This window comes from Hypanus sabinus, chromosome 4 (genome assembly GCF_030144855.1).
Source record: "Hypanus sabinus isolate sHypSab1 chromosome 4, sHypSab1.hap1, whole genome shotgun sequence".
NCBI classification, from domain to species: Eukaryota; Metazoa; Chordata; class Chondrichthyes; order Myliobatiformes; family Dasyatidae; genus Hypanus; species Hypanus sabinus.
The window spans coordinates 70,117,749-70,132,867 of record NC_082709.1 but is presented as its reverse complement, the minus strand read 5'-3'; the positions used below and the strand labels follow the sequence as shown (position 1 = coordinate 70,132,867).

Below are 15,119 nucleotides of genomic sequence, written 5' to 3'. Positions count from 1 at the left end.
GAAGACACTCTTGATGAGGAAACAATAGCCTCAAACTGCCTGCTTTATGTAAAGTTACGAACTTTTCCTCCTGGACGATGGCACACACATCTATCAGGTAAGATTTAATTCACCACACAAACGTGAAAAAGTGTTTATAAAAATCATGGCCAGAGGCTGATGTTCTCATTTGAGAACATCAATAAACAAATAGCAACACGAACAATGTCCAATCAATGCCCAATAAACAAATAGCAACACAAACAGCAAAAGCACCAGTGGTCTTTCAGATTGTTTCTGGAATCAGTAAGATTTTTAAAAACATACACTTTAGAGGCCCTGTTTAAAACACCCCAGTGAGGAGAATAACATTTAAGATGGGACCTCTTGTTCTCTCTGTTCAAAACACTCCAGATCTAGTTTCACAGAATATTACAGTACTTAAACCGTACACATCTGTTATAGTAACAAGCCTTTTTCTCCTGACCAGTACAAAAAAAACTTAAGTCAATCACAAAAGCTTTAAGGAAAAGAATTCTTTCAGTTAGTCGAGTTCCCAAAGGAGTCTGAGCAATCCTGCAGCTTCGCAAGTCTACGTCCTTTCTCTTTCTCCACAACCTTAAGTCCAGGTGTTTAGTACTGATTACACATTCTTAGCAGAAGCTAATATGATTAATTATGCAGCTTCATTCTCTGAACTACCAAAGTGGAGAGGGATCTCATACACTTCATGACAACGCATTAATATTTAGCTCCCTTCGGAGACTCGGTGCCGTTGGTACCAAGTAAATTCAGTCAGGATGAGCATCTTGACACTTATGATTCATAGTGTTGCTTTGACAGAAGATATATTAAAATAATATACAATGCATAAATTCACTGTTCCATATTTAGTAGCAATGCTGATAAAGGAAATTATCTTAATTATGAAAGAATTATTCCCATCCTTGAGTTTCGATGAAAGATGAGCAAAACTTCATAAATCTGGCTGACGCTCTGAGCTGAGTGGTCACAAAGCAGTAATGAAACCATCTGTCCATTTCCTGGATAAATGAGGAACTGACAAGCTGAAAATTCATCAACATGTAAATAAATTTAATATCTTTTGATTTCAGGCCAGTGGAATAGACTGTCTTTCACACCTTGAGTATTTCTACAGCGATGCAAAGAATCTTTAATAATCATACCCAAAATCCGTTCCCATCTTATTACCAAGTACACTTCACCACACTCAAATTCTGGTTCAGGTTAGTTTATTGTCATATTCAACAACGTGCTAAGAAACTTCTTACGTCTAACTACATCAAAACAAAAACGAGAAGCTAGTAATGAAGATCCATTATGATTTGAACCAAGCTAAAGTAATATTGAAGCTATTGAGAGGACTTAGGGCAATCATCAGGCTTTTATTCTGCCCGCCTCCCCCCCTCCCCAAGTCAGAATGACTGAAACAGAAGGCATTTGACCTGATGGGAACTATGTTTGTCAGCCATATCTTGGATATGCTATCTAGAAAGTTACAACAGAAAACAATAGAGGTGTTCGGTGTTGTGAAAGGGAAGGTAGTAGTTATTGGCTATGTACTGCGGTTTGTCAGATAAAATGCAGTTCTTATGGAGATGGGTGTTTTTAACTGTTCTGCTGTTTCCATGGCACAGTAAGCAGCAAGAAATGCTCACACCGTCAGTAGGCACTAGTGAAGTATAACAATTTTCCAATTTATATGGCAATCTGTGCTATGAATATACCATGAGCTTACCTCAAGCATTTGGCTGACATATTCATCTGAATTTCTGATCTATGTTTTTCTCTTTCCATTATGCAATACATTATATTTGCATTTAGAAATTACTAGAAAGTCTGTCCTGGTGCATTCTTGATCTTTCACTTACGGTTTGAAGGCATGCAGGATTAAAAAGGTTACTTCGCTCACTGCAACAGGCAGCAGGTTGTCTTGTCCCTACACCAATTCTCTCAATAAATTTTCAATCACTAAAACTAATGCTGCTCTGATCCCTGTGGAAATCGCTGCCCATACTCCAGTATGGATGATCAGAAATTCATTTCATCAGAAGTTCATCACAAAACAAATGCAGCAACAGTAGAAACCAGCGCCTGCTTGGGAATGCAAATGTAGCTCGTCGCACTCCCACCAGAGCTCTGTATATTCATTCTTGTGTTTGATTTCATGTTCAATGAAATTATTGTTGGATCTTAAACTTTAAAAAAATCTTAGAGAACCTACTCTTTTAGCATTTGATAGAAAGAGCTATGCTTTGCAACTAAGCATCAAGGGTAATCTCTCCCATGGGGAAGATTTGTTCTTTTATGCAGCAGTGTGTTAAACGGTAGCTTTCTGCCTTCTGAGCTACTACTACAGGCAACAATTGTTATCTTTTAAACAATTGATCACTGCAGTATTGCACTCCTCATAACAATAAAACACGAGCTGATACAACATTAATGGCAAAATTAGGAGACAAAATTACCCGTTTTCTGCTCACCTTTGACTGGTGCTTTTTTGTTGGTCTGTGGGCGAAGGCAGAGAGATACTCTGGGATGACGTACTCCACTACAGGTTGGGGTGGGGATGGGGAGAGGAGAATGGAAGGGGTAAGCATCTCCACTCAGTGGGCATCAATAAGTGAGAGCTAGTCATAACCAATTAGTTAAAAGTGGGAAATTTAAAATAAAGCTCACTTATTTTTTTGTGAGAATAGGAGAAAATAACTTGTGTGAGCTTTTATTTTTATTCACCAAATACATGTAATATTAAGATATCATTTCAGAACAGATGGTTTATCAGTAAGAATCACACATGCAATGGTCATCTACTCTGGGCATTTCCAGTCTGAGGCCAAAGTAGCTGATAGATGGAAATGTTTATCAGTTTCATAACCATTTCTGCCTCTTCATTTTTCATGCACTAGTGAACAGAGGACATTGCCAAATCAACAGGCAGCGCCTTGGACTTTACCAGTAAATGGGCAGGACCACCCTAAAAACTTCAGGAATGATGGTTACTGTTTTACCAATTTTCCCAGTTTCCTCCCTCCACACCCATAAAAAATTCAGTCTTTTGTGGTTTCAGGCGCCTGATTTCACCACTCAACATTTCCCTTCTTTCCTCTTTCTCATTCCTGCATGAGAGTTAATATTTATACTTCGTTATTTATTTTGTACTCGTGTAGGTAATGTATAATTTATGTTGATTTAACATAAAGTGAAGATAAAATCAGAGCATATAATTAGAGCAGCATTTAATAGTGCAAAATGGTGGGGGAAAAAGAACAGCAAAGATAAAAGCAAAACTGAACCAAAAGCAACTGAAGTCTTAAGTAGGGATTGTCCCTTGTGTGTGTTTTGTCACAACACAGAAAACACCTTTCAGCCTGTCAAGTCTATGCCAGCTCTCTGAACATTCTCATTAGTCCCAGTCTCCCTGTAATACTATTTCTCTGTGACCTGTTCCCTCTCACGTGTCTGACAAATCCATCGTAGATCTCCCGAACCCACCTACACACACGGAACAAATTACTGTAACCAGTTAAGCTTCCTTTCGTTCTTTTCCAACCTTCTTATTAAATTTCAAATTAATAAACATAATATTGATAATGGTACATAGAGATCGGATTACATTAATAACGGTTCACATATAAAACACATATTTCAAGTAACAAATGGAGTTTAACCTCCCAATCTCAGTAATTAACCATGAAAAAGATACTTATAAAAAAACCCCCTAAACTAAGAAAACTAAACTAAAAAAAAACTAAGATTGGGCTGCCATATTTCATCGGTTAAAATTATAATTTGTCGTTGACTCCACTCCTCTATACAAGAACAAAAAGAATCACGAAGAAAAAGGATTCAGAAAGGGTCAATTTACATCATATGAAAATATTGAATAAAAGTTAAGCTTCCTTTGGGTTGGGGAGAGGATCTGGGTGAAATCTCTCAGAGTAGCCTCGTGACTGCAAAAATTGCCTTTACCTCCTTGTTTAAAGTAATTTTAAAATGTCTGAGCCATGCTTTAAACAAACAGTCCAAAGGTTAAAAGGACCACATTAATATGAAAAAATATCTGGCTTCTGAGTGTGTGAGAGTACCTAATCTAACATTTCCCACCACTGCTCCTCCCCATCCAGTCTTGTACATCTACTTCATGGTAGAGATGCTCATTACATGAAAACCTGTCATTTCAGTGAAGGATTGTCCACATCTTTTAAGCTAACAAAAGTGCACCATGTATAGTACTTATTTGTATTTGACTCTAAAATCAAATATGTGGCATTTCTTTTTAACTTTTCAATAACCACTTGTAAGGCTGAGGTGATAAAAGGTTTCTTTCCTCCTTCCATAATTTCACTCTAAAGAAAACACCTAAATTAAGGACTGCACTTAACCTTCGTGTGACAGAGACATGGAGTGCACTTACCACTGCATGCACAAAACACTAACAGGACCCATTCCTTTGAATCTGACAGACTCTGCATCATTATCTGCTTCTATAAATTTGGAAGAGCACAATGGCTAGAGCTGCAAATACTGGCATTTCTGTGATTCACTTTACTATTGCCAGGCAGGAATATTATCCAAACCATTTTAACACCCAAGTGGCATAAAGGTTTTCAGGACAGGTGAGTGCAGATTCTAAGGAGGCTCTTAAAGATAAGGTGTTCCAAAGCAACAAGATGCTATAGAGAACAAAAGACCATAAGACATGGAAACAGAATTAGGCCAACAATTCTGCTTCACCATTCCATCAAGGCTGATTTATTATCCCTCTCAACCCCACTGTCCTGCATTCTCCCTGTAGCCTTTGATGTCCTTACTAAGAATCAGAGAGCACGAACTGGAAGAACACAGAAATGTTCAAATACAGTCAAATAAAACTGTAGATGCTGGAAGTCTGAAACAAAATAAACATAAAGTTTTGGAAAAACAGCATCTGTGAAGATAGAAAGGGTTAAAGTTTCAAATACAGATGTTTTCTGACAAAGAGTCTAAGACCCAAAATGTGGTTGTCTCTCCAACCTTAGGTGCTGCCTGACTGAATTGTGTGTTAAGGGTGAGGAAAAAGTAAACTAGCAAACTTAAACTGCTGGTCATTTTGGTAGCACAGTAGCCATCATTTCTGAAGTTTTTGGGATAGTCCTGTCTATTTTCAGGAATCGAGGGGTTTGGAGCTGGACAGTCACAAAGAAAAGGAGAAGGGGAGTTTTCAGCACACTGCCTGACGCACTGATCTGCCCAGTGCTCGACACAAGCTTGTGTTTGCTCTGTACATTTTACCTGAAGTTCACTCTACAACTGAATGCTCCCAAGGGATCAGTTTGGCACGGAGCGATGGATCATTGCTGGGCACAAAGTGCTTGAGTTGCCTAGAGTATAGAAAAGAAGATAATCGCTCACAGAAGCAGGCTGTTATTAGCCTGACCCATAAGCGTCCAGCTCACCTTGCCATCGGGGATACTTCAGCAGGTAAAAATGAAGATAAAATCACAGCTACGAACCTCAGTGAAGCATGATAAACAAGAAAAAAGGACTTCTTGAGCTAAAGTCCAAATTCTACAACTCATACCAAATGCAAGTTATTAGAAGTCACTGCCAGTGGCTCTGACTGGGTTGTAGCTGATGAACATTGGACATTGTTTTTTAAGCAGAGCCTAGTGAAATAATGCAACCCTTCCTTAAATAAACCACAATTACTCATAAACCAGAGTATAAAATTCCTCTGTTGTCAACCACCATTTTTATTAAGAACCCTGTGATCCTCTCCATGAAGAATGACTGAAGTAACAATTCCTTGCAGAGGAGTAAGTGGTGATAAACCAGTATCCTTCCACACAGAGTCAATGGAAAGTCCAGCAAGTTAGCTCCAGAAGAATGCGATGAGCAAGCCAGGCTTCAACGTTGGAAGCCTGCCTTTCATGGTTAATCCTAGGGCATAGCAGAAGAGTGATGCTGATATCACTTCTAAACATTTAACAGCTAGTCAAAAATATTATTTTTAAACAAGTTTAATTGCCGCACTGAAAGTGAGCAACATCCCAACGGCTTAATTAACAGAGCCCTGCCTGTGCAAAAATACTGACAATTTCAGTGGCATGAAGTTACCTTTACACTGTTGAACTGATGAAGCGAGCTTAAAAATCTTCAGAAGCACAAACCTGTTCAGCCGGACTGAAATATTCAGCCCTGTTGAAGGCATTTTTATGCACCATGTTTGCTCTGTACCTAAGCTCTATTACACTGACAATTCAACTAATCATTCATTCACCAAAACTTCTCAGCAACAATGCAAGACTGCATCAAAGAGGGGTTTAATTAAGTATAATTTTCTGCATGTGCAACAAAAGTAGTTTTTTTAAAAAAAAAGGCTCAGCTCCTTGACACTTATTTCAAATAATTTACAAGATGGCAATGTTCTCAGAAGGCTATTGTGTTGTCAGCCAGCTGTAGATACAAGGCCATTATGCTACTTGGAACAGAGCAATTCTGTCTCATTCTACACATTTGAAGTCTCCATCTCAGTCAAAGTCACTGAATGCTGATAGGAATCAATCTGAATATGTTCTTTGTTTTTCAAACAACATGACCACTATGTGTTCTACTTTCTTCCTCCAACCAGTGACAAATAGGTGCTTTTTTCTGTGTTTTAAGATTCAGTGACATTCATTTTTGATGCCAGTTTAAACTGTCCAACACTAGGTGTTTCTTCTCAAAATCAATCCATTCTGAATTTTTAAAAACGTTATTTACAGATACAATGGCCCTCCAGCCCAGCAACCTACATATCACAGGGCAAATTACCACGACCAGTTAACCTGCTAACTCTGGAGCATAGGGGGAAACCGGGCACCCAGAAGAAACCCACGTGCACACAGGAAGAACATACAAATTTCTGTACAGAGGACACTGGACTTGAACTCCGAGCTCCAACAGCCTGAGCTACAAAAGCATCATGCTAACCACTATGGTAACCATTTTGTAGAATGTTTAAGAAATTGTAGTCCATCTCTTGTATTGTCTAAAATACAGGGCATTTTCTGAATCTGTTTTTGTTTCACGTGATTTCCTGATTCTGGGACCAAAAAACATTTTCCCCCCACATACAAGGTCTAGTAAACTACATGTCAAAACATGACCCAAAGCAAGTTTCCCATTCAAATGGCAGAGAACGACAAATCAGTTCTTTGGATCCTCATGCAGCCTGAAATGTCTGGTTTTGTGTTTAGGATCAGTAGAATTCACAACCTGGTCAGCTATGCACACATAAAACACTAACTGTTTTATATGGAATTTATTATTACAAGATTCAAGCCACTCCAATTAAATGCTGCGACTGGGAGTTGTATACTTGATAATACAGAGTGTTTTGTGTGAGCCACAAATGGTATATATTTTAGCATGCTCTGGTTCATCAGAATATTTTAAAAGGTCTGTTTGTATTTTCATTCATCCTGATGGTTGTTGTTTAGATCTGTAACAAATTATAGATGCTTAAAGAGGTTTTGATTGTTCTTATGCAAATCATTTTCTGCTGGTTTACTATTAGTATGTTCCATTGAATCTGAACTTCCACTAATTCCGGTCATTAGGAAGCTCTAAAGTGCCAGTGGTATTAACACAGTGTTCAAACGTCGCTCTAATCGCAGAACTTCTCAGGACAGCCTCCGAGTCTCTTTCATCTCGGATGCTTATATGTCACGGTGGAGTCTGATGTACTAATGTGGAAATGTAATCTGATATTACCTGGGATGAGCACTGTTTGGGGAAAGCATGTCAGACTTCAAAGAGGCGTTAACATTTTGTGAGGTCGTTCAGAAGGATGGGTTTCAGTGCTGAGGAAGGACGCCGCCGTAGTTCGATCTTTGCAAGCACTCCATTTGCCCCAAGTTAATAAAACGAGCACTTTGACAGCGGTTGTCTTCTAACAATAGGCCGCCAGAGACTTCAGAACTACATTAGGACAGCTTACCACAGGCAGAAGCTTGGTGAAGTCACCTTACCCATTCCCAGGTCAATAAATGAACGTGTTTGATTAACTGCGTGTCCTCGGCGAAGACCCCGATTATAAAACTCCTGCATCTTCAGCCGAACAGACTAAGCCTCTGCCAATCTTAAACTGCTGCGCATAACGTCTGAACATCATGCACACGGAATTAAATCTTTTCACAAGTAGCAGACTGCGCGGGAAAATAATTTAACCATGTCAGAACCAATTTGCTCTGCGAATCCTTCTTTAATTTAAACGGAAGAAAGGCTATAATTAAAAAAAAGATAAGATAATCCTGGTTTGCACTCTGTTGGAGGATATGTGTATTTGAGATTAAGTTTAAGATTAGAAGTGGCAGGATCGGTTTACAACTCTCCTCCTTCCGCAGCGATAACGTGTGATGCGCACGCGTGTCTGTGTGTAAGTGTGTGTCTGAGGGGTGTGTGTGTGTGTGTGAGTGTGTGTGTGTAAGTGTGTGTCTGAGGGGTGTGTGTGTGTGTGTGAGTGTGTGTGTGTGTGTGTGTGTGTGTGTAAGTGTGTGTCTGAGGGGTGTGTGTGTGTGTGTGTGTGTGTGTGTGTGAGTGTGTGTGTGTGTGTGTGTGTGTGTAAATGTGTGTGTGTGTGTGTGTGTGTGTGTAAATGTGTATAATGTACCTGAGCGTGTTGAACGAGTGTGTCCTTGTCTGTGTGAAAATGATTGTTATCCCAGATCAGCTCTTTTGGGGCTGTGAAAAGACGGTTCCGTTATTTCTGCATGAGTGTACGGTGAATGAACCGCCACAGCTGCCGTTCCTCAATCGCGGGCCATTTCTTACAGGTCACTGCCACAAAGCAGTTATTTAAGAAACAATTCCACACGTCCATTACCGTATGCAGAGCAACTTCCAGGCGAAGGCAGTAAACTCACAAAGGACAAAATCTAAAAGGCGTCGTGGCTTCATTAACGAGCATGAGAGGTAAATCATGGTTTGTTGAAAGCAGTATGTTCACTTAACGGGACGTTGAGACGTGTTTGTACACAGTCGGGTGCTGGTTGTGGAGAACGGATGCGATCGCGCTCTCCTTACCAGGGAGACAGAGTGAAGAATAAATGTAGTGCAGGCGTTCAATGGGTTGGGCAGTTATTTGAAGACAAGAGAGTCTTAATTCACACACAAAAAAAACTGTTCTTGTCCACACGACAATCCGGTGTGTTCTACCTGGCTTTCCATTTTTAAAAAGGGGGCTAAAACAGCACGGGAGAAAGCGATCCAACAAGGTCGATCTTTCAGAGGGATAGTCGAGAGGCGATATTTCTATCAGTCTACATATATTTCCACAGATCAGTCACATCCTCGTTAAATACAGTCGAAATAAAATAGAAATGTAAAATTACATCTTGACTTTCTAGGAAACCAATATACAGTACCTACCGAGTGCTTAATAAAAGGAACCAGTGTAAAAAATAACAAGCGAGAAGATCAAGCCGAATGCTCGGCCGTGCTATCGTGCTGCTCTTTTCAGAAACGCCACTTCAAAAGTCTTCACTGGAGAGACCTTGGTTACAAATAATGTCTTTAAAATGTATTGAAGGGTCATGGAAGTTATTATAGTTTTATTTGGCAGGTACTGCTAGGTACAGGGTACTCCGTTGCCGTCTCTATGATTAGTTCCAAGAAGGATTTCACCACACAAACCCGGGTTATTGAGTTCAAAATGGACCGGTTCATCTCATTCCAACTAGCCCTTTGTAACTTTCATCTCTGTTTTACCCCCCACCCCCGTGGCTGTCAGATTTCGCGGTAAAAAATATAACCATTTTACTGGTATCATTAGTTAAGTCTCGTCAATTTCACACCTAGTGTCTGGCCTAGTGTTTAAAAAAACAAGTAACTTTTTTTGGCGTTAAAAAGGGAGCATGCAATATTTTCATGGTAGTTGGCCTTTTCGTAAATGTCCGAGGGACTTTTCACGGGCAAACTCGGCAACTGACAATCAGCTTCCTCTCCAGGTGCGGGACTTCATCCCCAACCTGCGATTCATTAAGCACAGATAGTCACTGGGAACGGATTGCAACTGGAGTGCTCACACACTATGTTGAGCAAGACGCGGCTCCAGTGAAAAACGGAGATTGTATATTAAACAGCATACGCGCAGATTCATGTGCTCTCTGATATATCCACATTCACCACTCTGGAATATAAATATACTCACGCAGCACACATTCTCTCTCACACACATACACTCTTACGCACTGAAACTCACAAACAGGCCAGAAAAATCCCACGCGCATCATTTACAAACGCACCATCTCTCTCTCTCTCTAAACCACACAAGTGCACAATGTTCAGAGTCTGGTAGCCATCTACACGCTGTCAGTACTGTCCGTTTGCTGTCACCACCGCTAACAGTAACCTATACAGCATGTTTGGATCCAATTCATCTCCACAAATGAGCAACGAGTCTCGATGTTTTTGCCGAGACCCTGCTTTTGCAAATGGGCTCTCTGCAGAAGTATCATCAATGTAGACTGGCCCTGTCAGGGACTCCCAATCTTTTTTAATGCTAAAGACCAACCCCATTAAGCAAAAGGCCCGTGGACCCCGGGTAGGGGACCCTTGGCAGCAGGCTTCTTTCGTTCATTTGCGCCCTGAACATCAAGCGGTGTGAGGACAACGGCAGGCGCGTGTGCGTAAGAATATGGGGTGCTCAGCTGCTCAGATCAAAAGTCCGGAGCCCAGTCACCCAATCACCCTTCCCGCGCAATTAAGCAGTAAGCCAGTCCCACTCCACCGGCAGGCAGCCCGCAGCGGCGCGGCGGCACTGCGCAGGCGCCTCACACCTGGCGTCCTTGGTTACCAGGAGACGGGCGTCTGTAGCAGAGTCCAGGTTCCAATCACATCAAACTCTGCATGCTCAAGGGTCAGGCGCAAGGTTCAACGTTGCACCGTCTGCATTGCTATCTATCAGGTTCCATAAGACTGAGTTCAGTATTGGACTTAGTTTGCCATGCACAGGACTTAAAGGACACACAGAGAATTGCAGCACAGATTGTCCCGCTCAGCTGCAGTTTTCTCCAAGACACAGCCCTCTGGCACGGTTAAGGAGCCCGGTGCGTTTCCCCCCAGTCACCGAGCTCCACCACTCCCACTGCCCAGCCTTCCGTGCACTTCCACGCTGCTCTCCGGCTGCTTGTGTTTCAGTTATTGGTGTTGGGCAGACTTCGTTAATAAATGAACGCCAGCCGGGCGATCCCTTTCCCGGCGTATCGAGCGAGGAACGTCTTCTGTTTAACCTGTCAATTCTGGCGTTGTGTAAATAATCAAAGTGTGCCCGCGCCGAGGGACGGCGTCTCCAACCACCCAGCCCGAGCCAGCCATCCCACGCCACACATAGCGACGGTGTCCCAGTGTTTCCTGTACTGGACCGATGTGCAGTTCCGTTAAATGAAACCCCGCTCTGGATGACAAGAACAGAACAGATTGTCCCAAAGCACCGTTCAATAAAGAGGCCATGTATTAGTGCGTTGTGTCTCTCATGTCTTGGAGGGAGGCCCGTTCTCCTTTTTAATAACTGTGCGGACTTATCATCCGTAACTGTTAGATGCCGGGGTGAGCGGCGAAGCTGAGAAAAGCTAATTTCTCTGCTTTAACCCATCCATCAATAACCATGCGTGTAGAAGCACCGGAGCACTCTCGGGGCACTGGGAGTTATTGACCAGCATCGATCTCCGGATAAAACAAAATGTTAAATACATCGTAGCCGGTGGACGGAGAGGGTGCCGAGAAAGAGAGGGAGAGGGAGAGAGAGATGGGAGCGAGAGAGTAATAACATATTAATACGAATTTAGTCTGAATTCATCATGAAGTCTGAATATCGAAAATATGAACTACGCACACAGACTGGGAATAGGAAAGAGACAGCGGCAGAAATATAAAACATGGGAAGCAGCGCGCGTTGTCTGTGTAGGGGAGTGTGGTTTGCTCAAGTCCAATGCCATCCAAGAGAGAGAATGTTCTCTATCAGGTTGCAACATTTCGCCAGGTGAGCGCCGAGAGCAACAAAACAGGAGAACATTGCAAGGTTACCCCAGAATGTTGAGCTTGGGGTTACAAAGGGACTGTGTGGACGTGTGGCCACAACCCCTTGGCAAGGCACTAGCGACGAGAAGACAGAGGAAGATCTCTCGGACTGTCAGGCGCTGGACAGCGCTGCGCAATTCCTATGGATTCCAGCACAGATCGCACCCAGGACCGCGCTGACACAGGCCCAGTTAAACTGTGTAAACCGGGGTGGGGGGCGGGACAGTGGGGGACCGGCCTAATTTGCTCCCCTGGTCAATCGAGGGTGGGTCCGTCGTTCGACGTAATTGGGCACTTTGTGCATCCGGACAGTGAGTGCTTGCCCTTCCGTGCAACGGAAGGACAGCTCTGACTTCTGGCCCACCACAGCTGAATTCCCTTTGACAAGAGAGGAAGGCAATAAAACAGATCGCGACGCCCATACGTTCACGAACCTCTCGGCGCTAAAAGTAGTCTGATTTGAGGACAAGCCGACACTGTCTGAGGTTCATACACCTGTTGGATTGAACTTCATGCTTCCATTAAGCTAAGCTTCATTCTAATGGCCTTGGTGAATTAACAAAACACAGCAAACCACGGCCCTTGCACCGTCAGTTCCAGAGTCTCAGACACAGTTCACCCATTTCCCGAAATCAGGGACACATTAGTGGCATGAAACAATATTTACGAAACAGAATTATGCAAATCCGTTCACTTATAAATCGTCTATTTTTATTAAATGTTTTGACGGCTAAATGTCTCACCGGGAACTTTAGCCTGATGCAAAGCAAAGCAATAAATGTTGACCTTCCCCAACACTCTGAATGACTGGCTTGTGTTCTTGCGCGCGAAAGCACGGGCGACCAATAACATCAATTCCGGAAAAATAAGCATCCATAAAATACTTCGCTCTCACATAACTTGAAGCGTGTCTAATAATATGAGGAGCAGATTGTCTCCCTTCGTTTCCTTAATTTGCTTAATCTAAAAGTAATTCACTCAGCATCTTGTCGCCCTCTGGGCACCGCAGATCAAGTTATCCCTGGTTCATATTTTAAACAGTGATATCAAAACGAACTCTTGCAGGCTACAAAACTCGTCGCGGATTAAAACCAATACCATATTTTAAATTTCATAAAGTATGCAAAGTACACATGCACCGAGCGGGAGATGAAGTCGTTTCCATTTTGGCTCGCACCGGGAGCATTACAAGGCAGTTATTTTTCTCATGACGCACCTGTACCAAATGTGCATTTTGCAACTACAGTATGTTTACGCTCGCGTTGCATTTAACTCAAGTTGCCCAACCTAGGTCAAACACAAAGCATGTTAAGGTCCCGTTGCCAGAGGAAAATAAATAGCAGGCCGACAAAAATCGGTTCTTTGCCACATAAGAAGTCCTCACAAGCTAAAACTACATGTCAAGCTCAACTGCTTCTGAAAAGCGCAAACACGCATAATTAAGGCTTCCGCACAAAAGATTTTAAGAAGGAACAACAGCGGGGAGCTTTGGGGACAATTCAAATTGTTACAGCACTCCAGTGGCTCTTAGTAACCAAGGCGTTTGTGCAACAGAAATACTTCTACACTGACTACCATTTAAACGAGGGGGCTCGAGAGCATTAAAAATCAAAAATGACCTGAAACAAAACTTTCCTTCATCCAAGTTTACAAACAGGGCAATGTTGTGCCAATATTAGAATATACGCGCACACGCAATATACACATATACTCTAGGCGCCAAAACACTGAGGAAAAACCTGTCACCTACCTGACTGCGAAATTATTTCCTGCACCTTCAGAGTCGCACAGAAAAAACTCGCCAAGAGTAGCGTCGCCAAATTCATTTTCTCTCAGATTTGTCTTTTTCTCTTGCAGTGGTGGGAGGTTATTTCAAGTCAGTGCTGCATAAAATTACATGACTACCAAATGTATCCTCAGAAAGTGAGCGTCTACTTTTTTTCTGTTTTCTGTTTCTCTCTTTTATGTTTTGTTTGCGAGACTTTCGTAAGTTGCAGAGTGGCGTCCCTGCGCTGGGTATTTCTCTTTCTCTCTCTCTCTCTCTCTCTCTCTCTCTCTCCCTCCCTCTACTCTCTGCTTACTCTCACATTCCCTTTCCCTAGTACAGTGCTCGCCTGAACTGCAGGATCGCCTGCTCCCGACATGCACAGCCATTAACAAATTCGGCTACAGAACACCACTTGTCCCGCCTCTCTCTCACGCCCATTGGTTCTTCCCCATCCCTGGCACCTGCCGCCCCTCCACTGATTGGTTCTGTTAGCAACCCGGTGCTCTCGGAATGCTAGCAATGCATTCTAGGAATTGTAGTTGCTGTTTCATGCCTGCTACTTGAACGAAGACTTACTTGTTTATTGTTAATATTTGTTACTGTTTTTGCAATGATGTCTAAGTGTGTGCGAATGAGACATAACCCGAGACATGGCAAGGTTACAGTAGAGGGTCATTCTACTTACTTCCCATGTAGTGTAAGTGTGCAACACGGTTGCCAAAATCACGTCGGTGTACAAACTAACGAAACTGCAAATGTCTATATAAAATTATTTGCAAAGTGTCCGATAATTTGCCATATTTATATCAAGTCAGTTTACAATATGAACCCTTTTTATTCAGTTCTAACTCGGCATAGGAGCACAGAATAAAATTAAAGAGATTTAGTTTGCTGATAGAGAGCACCTGCACACGTCCTCAAATAATTGGTTCTTTGCACACATTTATTGTGCTAATCATTACAATATATGCACAGTTATAATCTAGCTTTTACACCTGGATGCAGTTACATCGATACGAAAGCTCAGCATTGTTTCAGTCGTACCGTTATTTTCCTTAGATTACAAATGATTTTGTGATTTGCTTTCGTGGTCCATTTGCTCTTGTGTCACATGGAAATAACCCTAATGACAGTTACTTCTCTGTAGCTAGACGTGACAACGTGTGACTCTGGCACTCTCTCACGGTGTTGTACCTAGAAAATTTACACACATTCATCTCGCAAATTCCAGCGAGAACAGCCACCATTACAGAGAGAAACGGTAGTTTGTAAACAGATGAAAAGTGCCTTTGATTGAGATGGGGTCCGC

The 15,119-nt window shown here is 42.1% G+C and overlaps 1 protein-coding gene across 7 annotated transcripts in view; it reads right to left on the bottom strand.

Annotated features, from left to right (window-relative positions):
- The window catches only part of LOC132392867 (receptor tyrosine-protein kinase erbB-4-like), a 942,732-nt gene extending 928,554 nt beyond the window's left edge, over positions 1 to 14,178 (bottom strand). For all 7 annotated transcript variants that reach the window (XR_009511679.1, XM_059967363.1, XM_059967364.1 and 4 more), the window contains exon 1: positions 13,793 to 14,178. Coding sequence is in view for 6 of the 7 variants with exons in the window: in XM_059967363.1 (XP_059823346.1) it covers positions 13,793 to 13,868 (76 nt within the window). In the remaining variant the exon portion in view is untranslated. The remainder of the gene's footprint in view (positions 1 to 13,792) is intronic.
- Between the last annotated feature and the right edge of the window lie 941 nt (positions 14,179 to 15,119).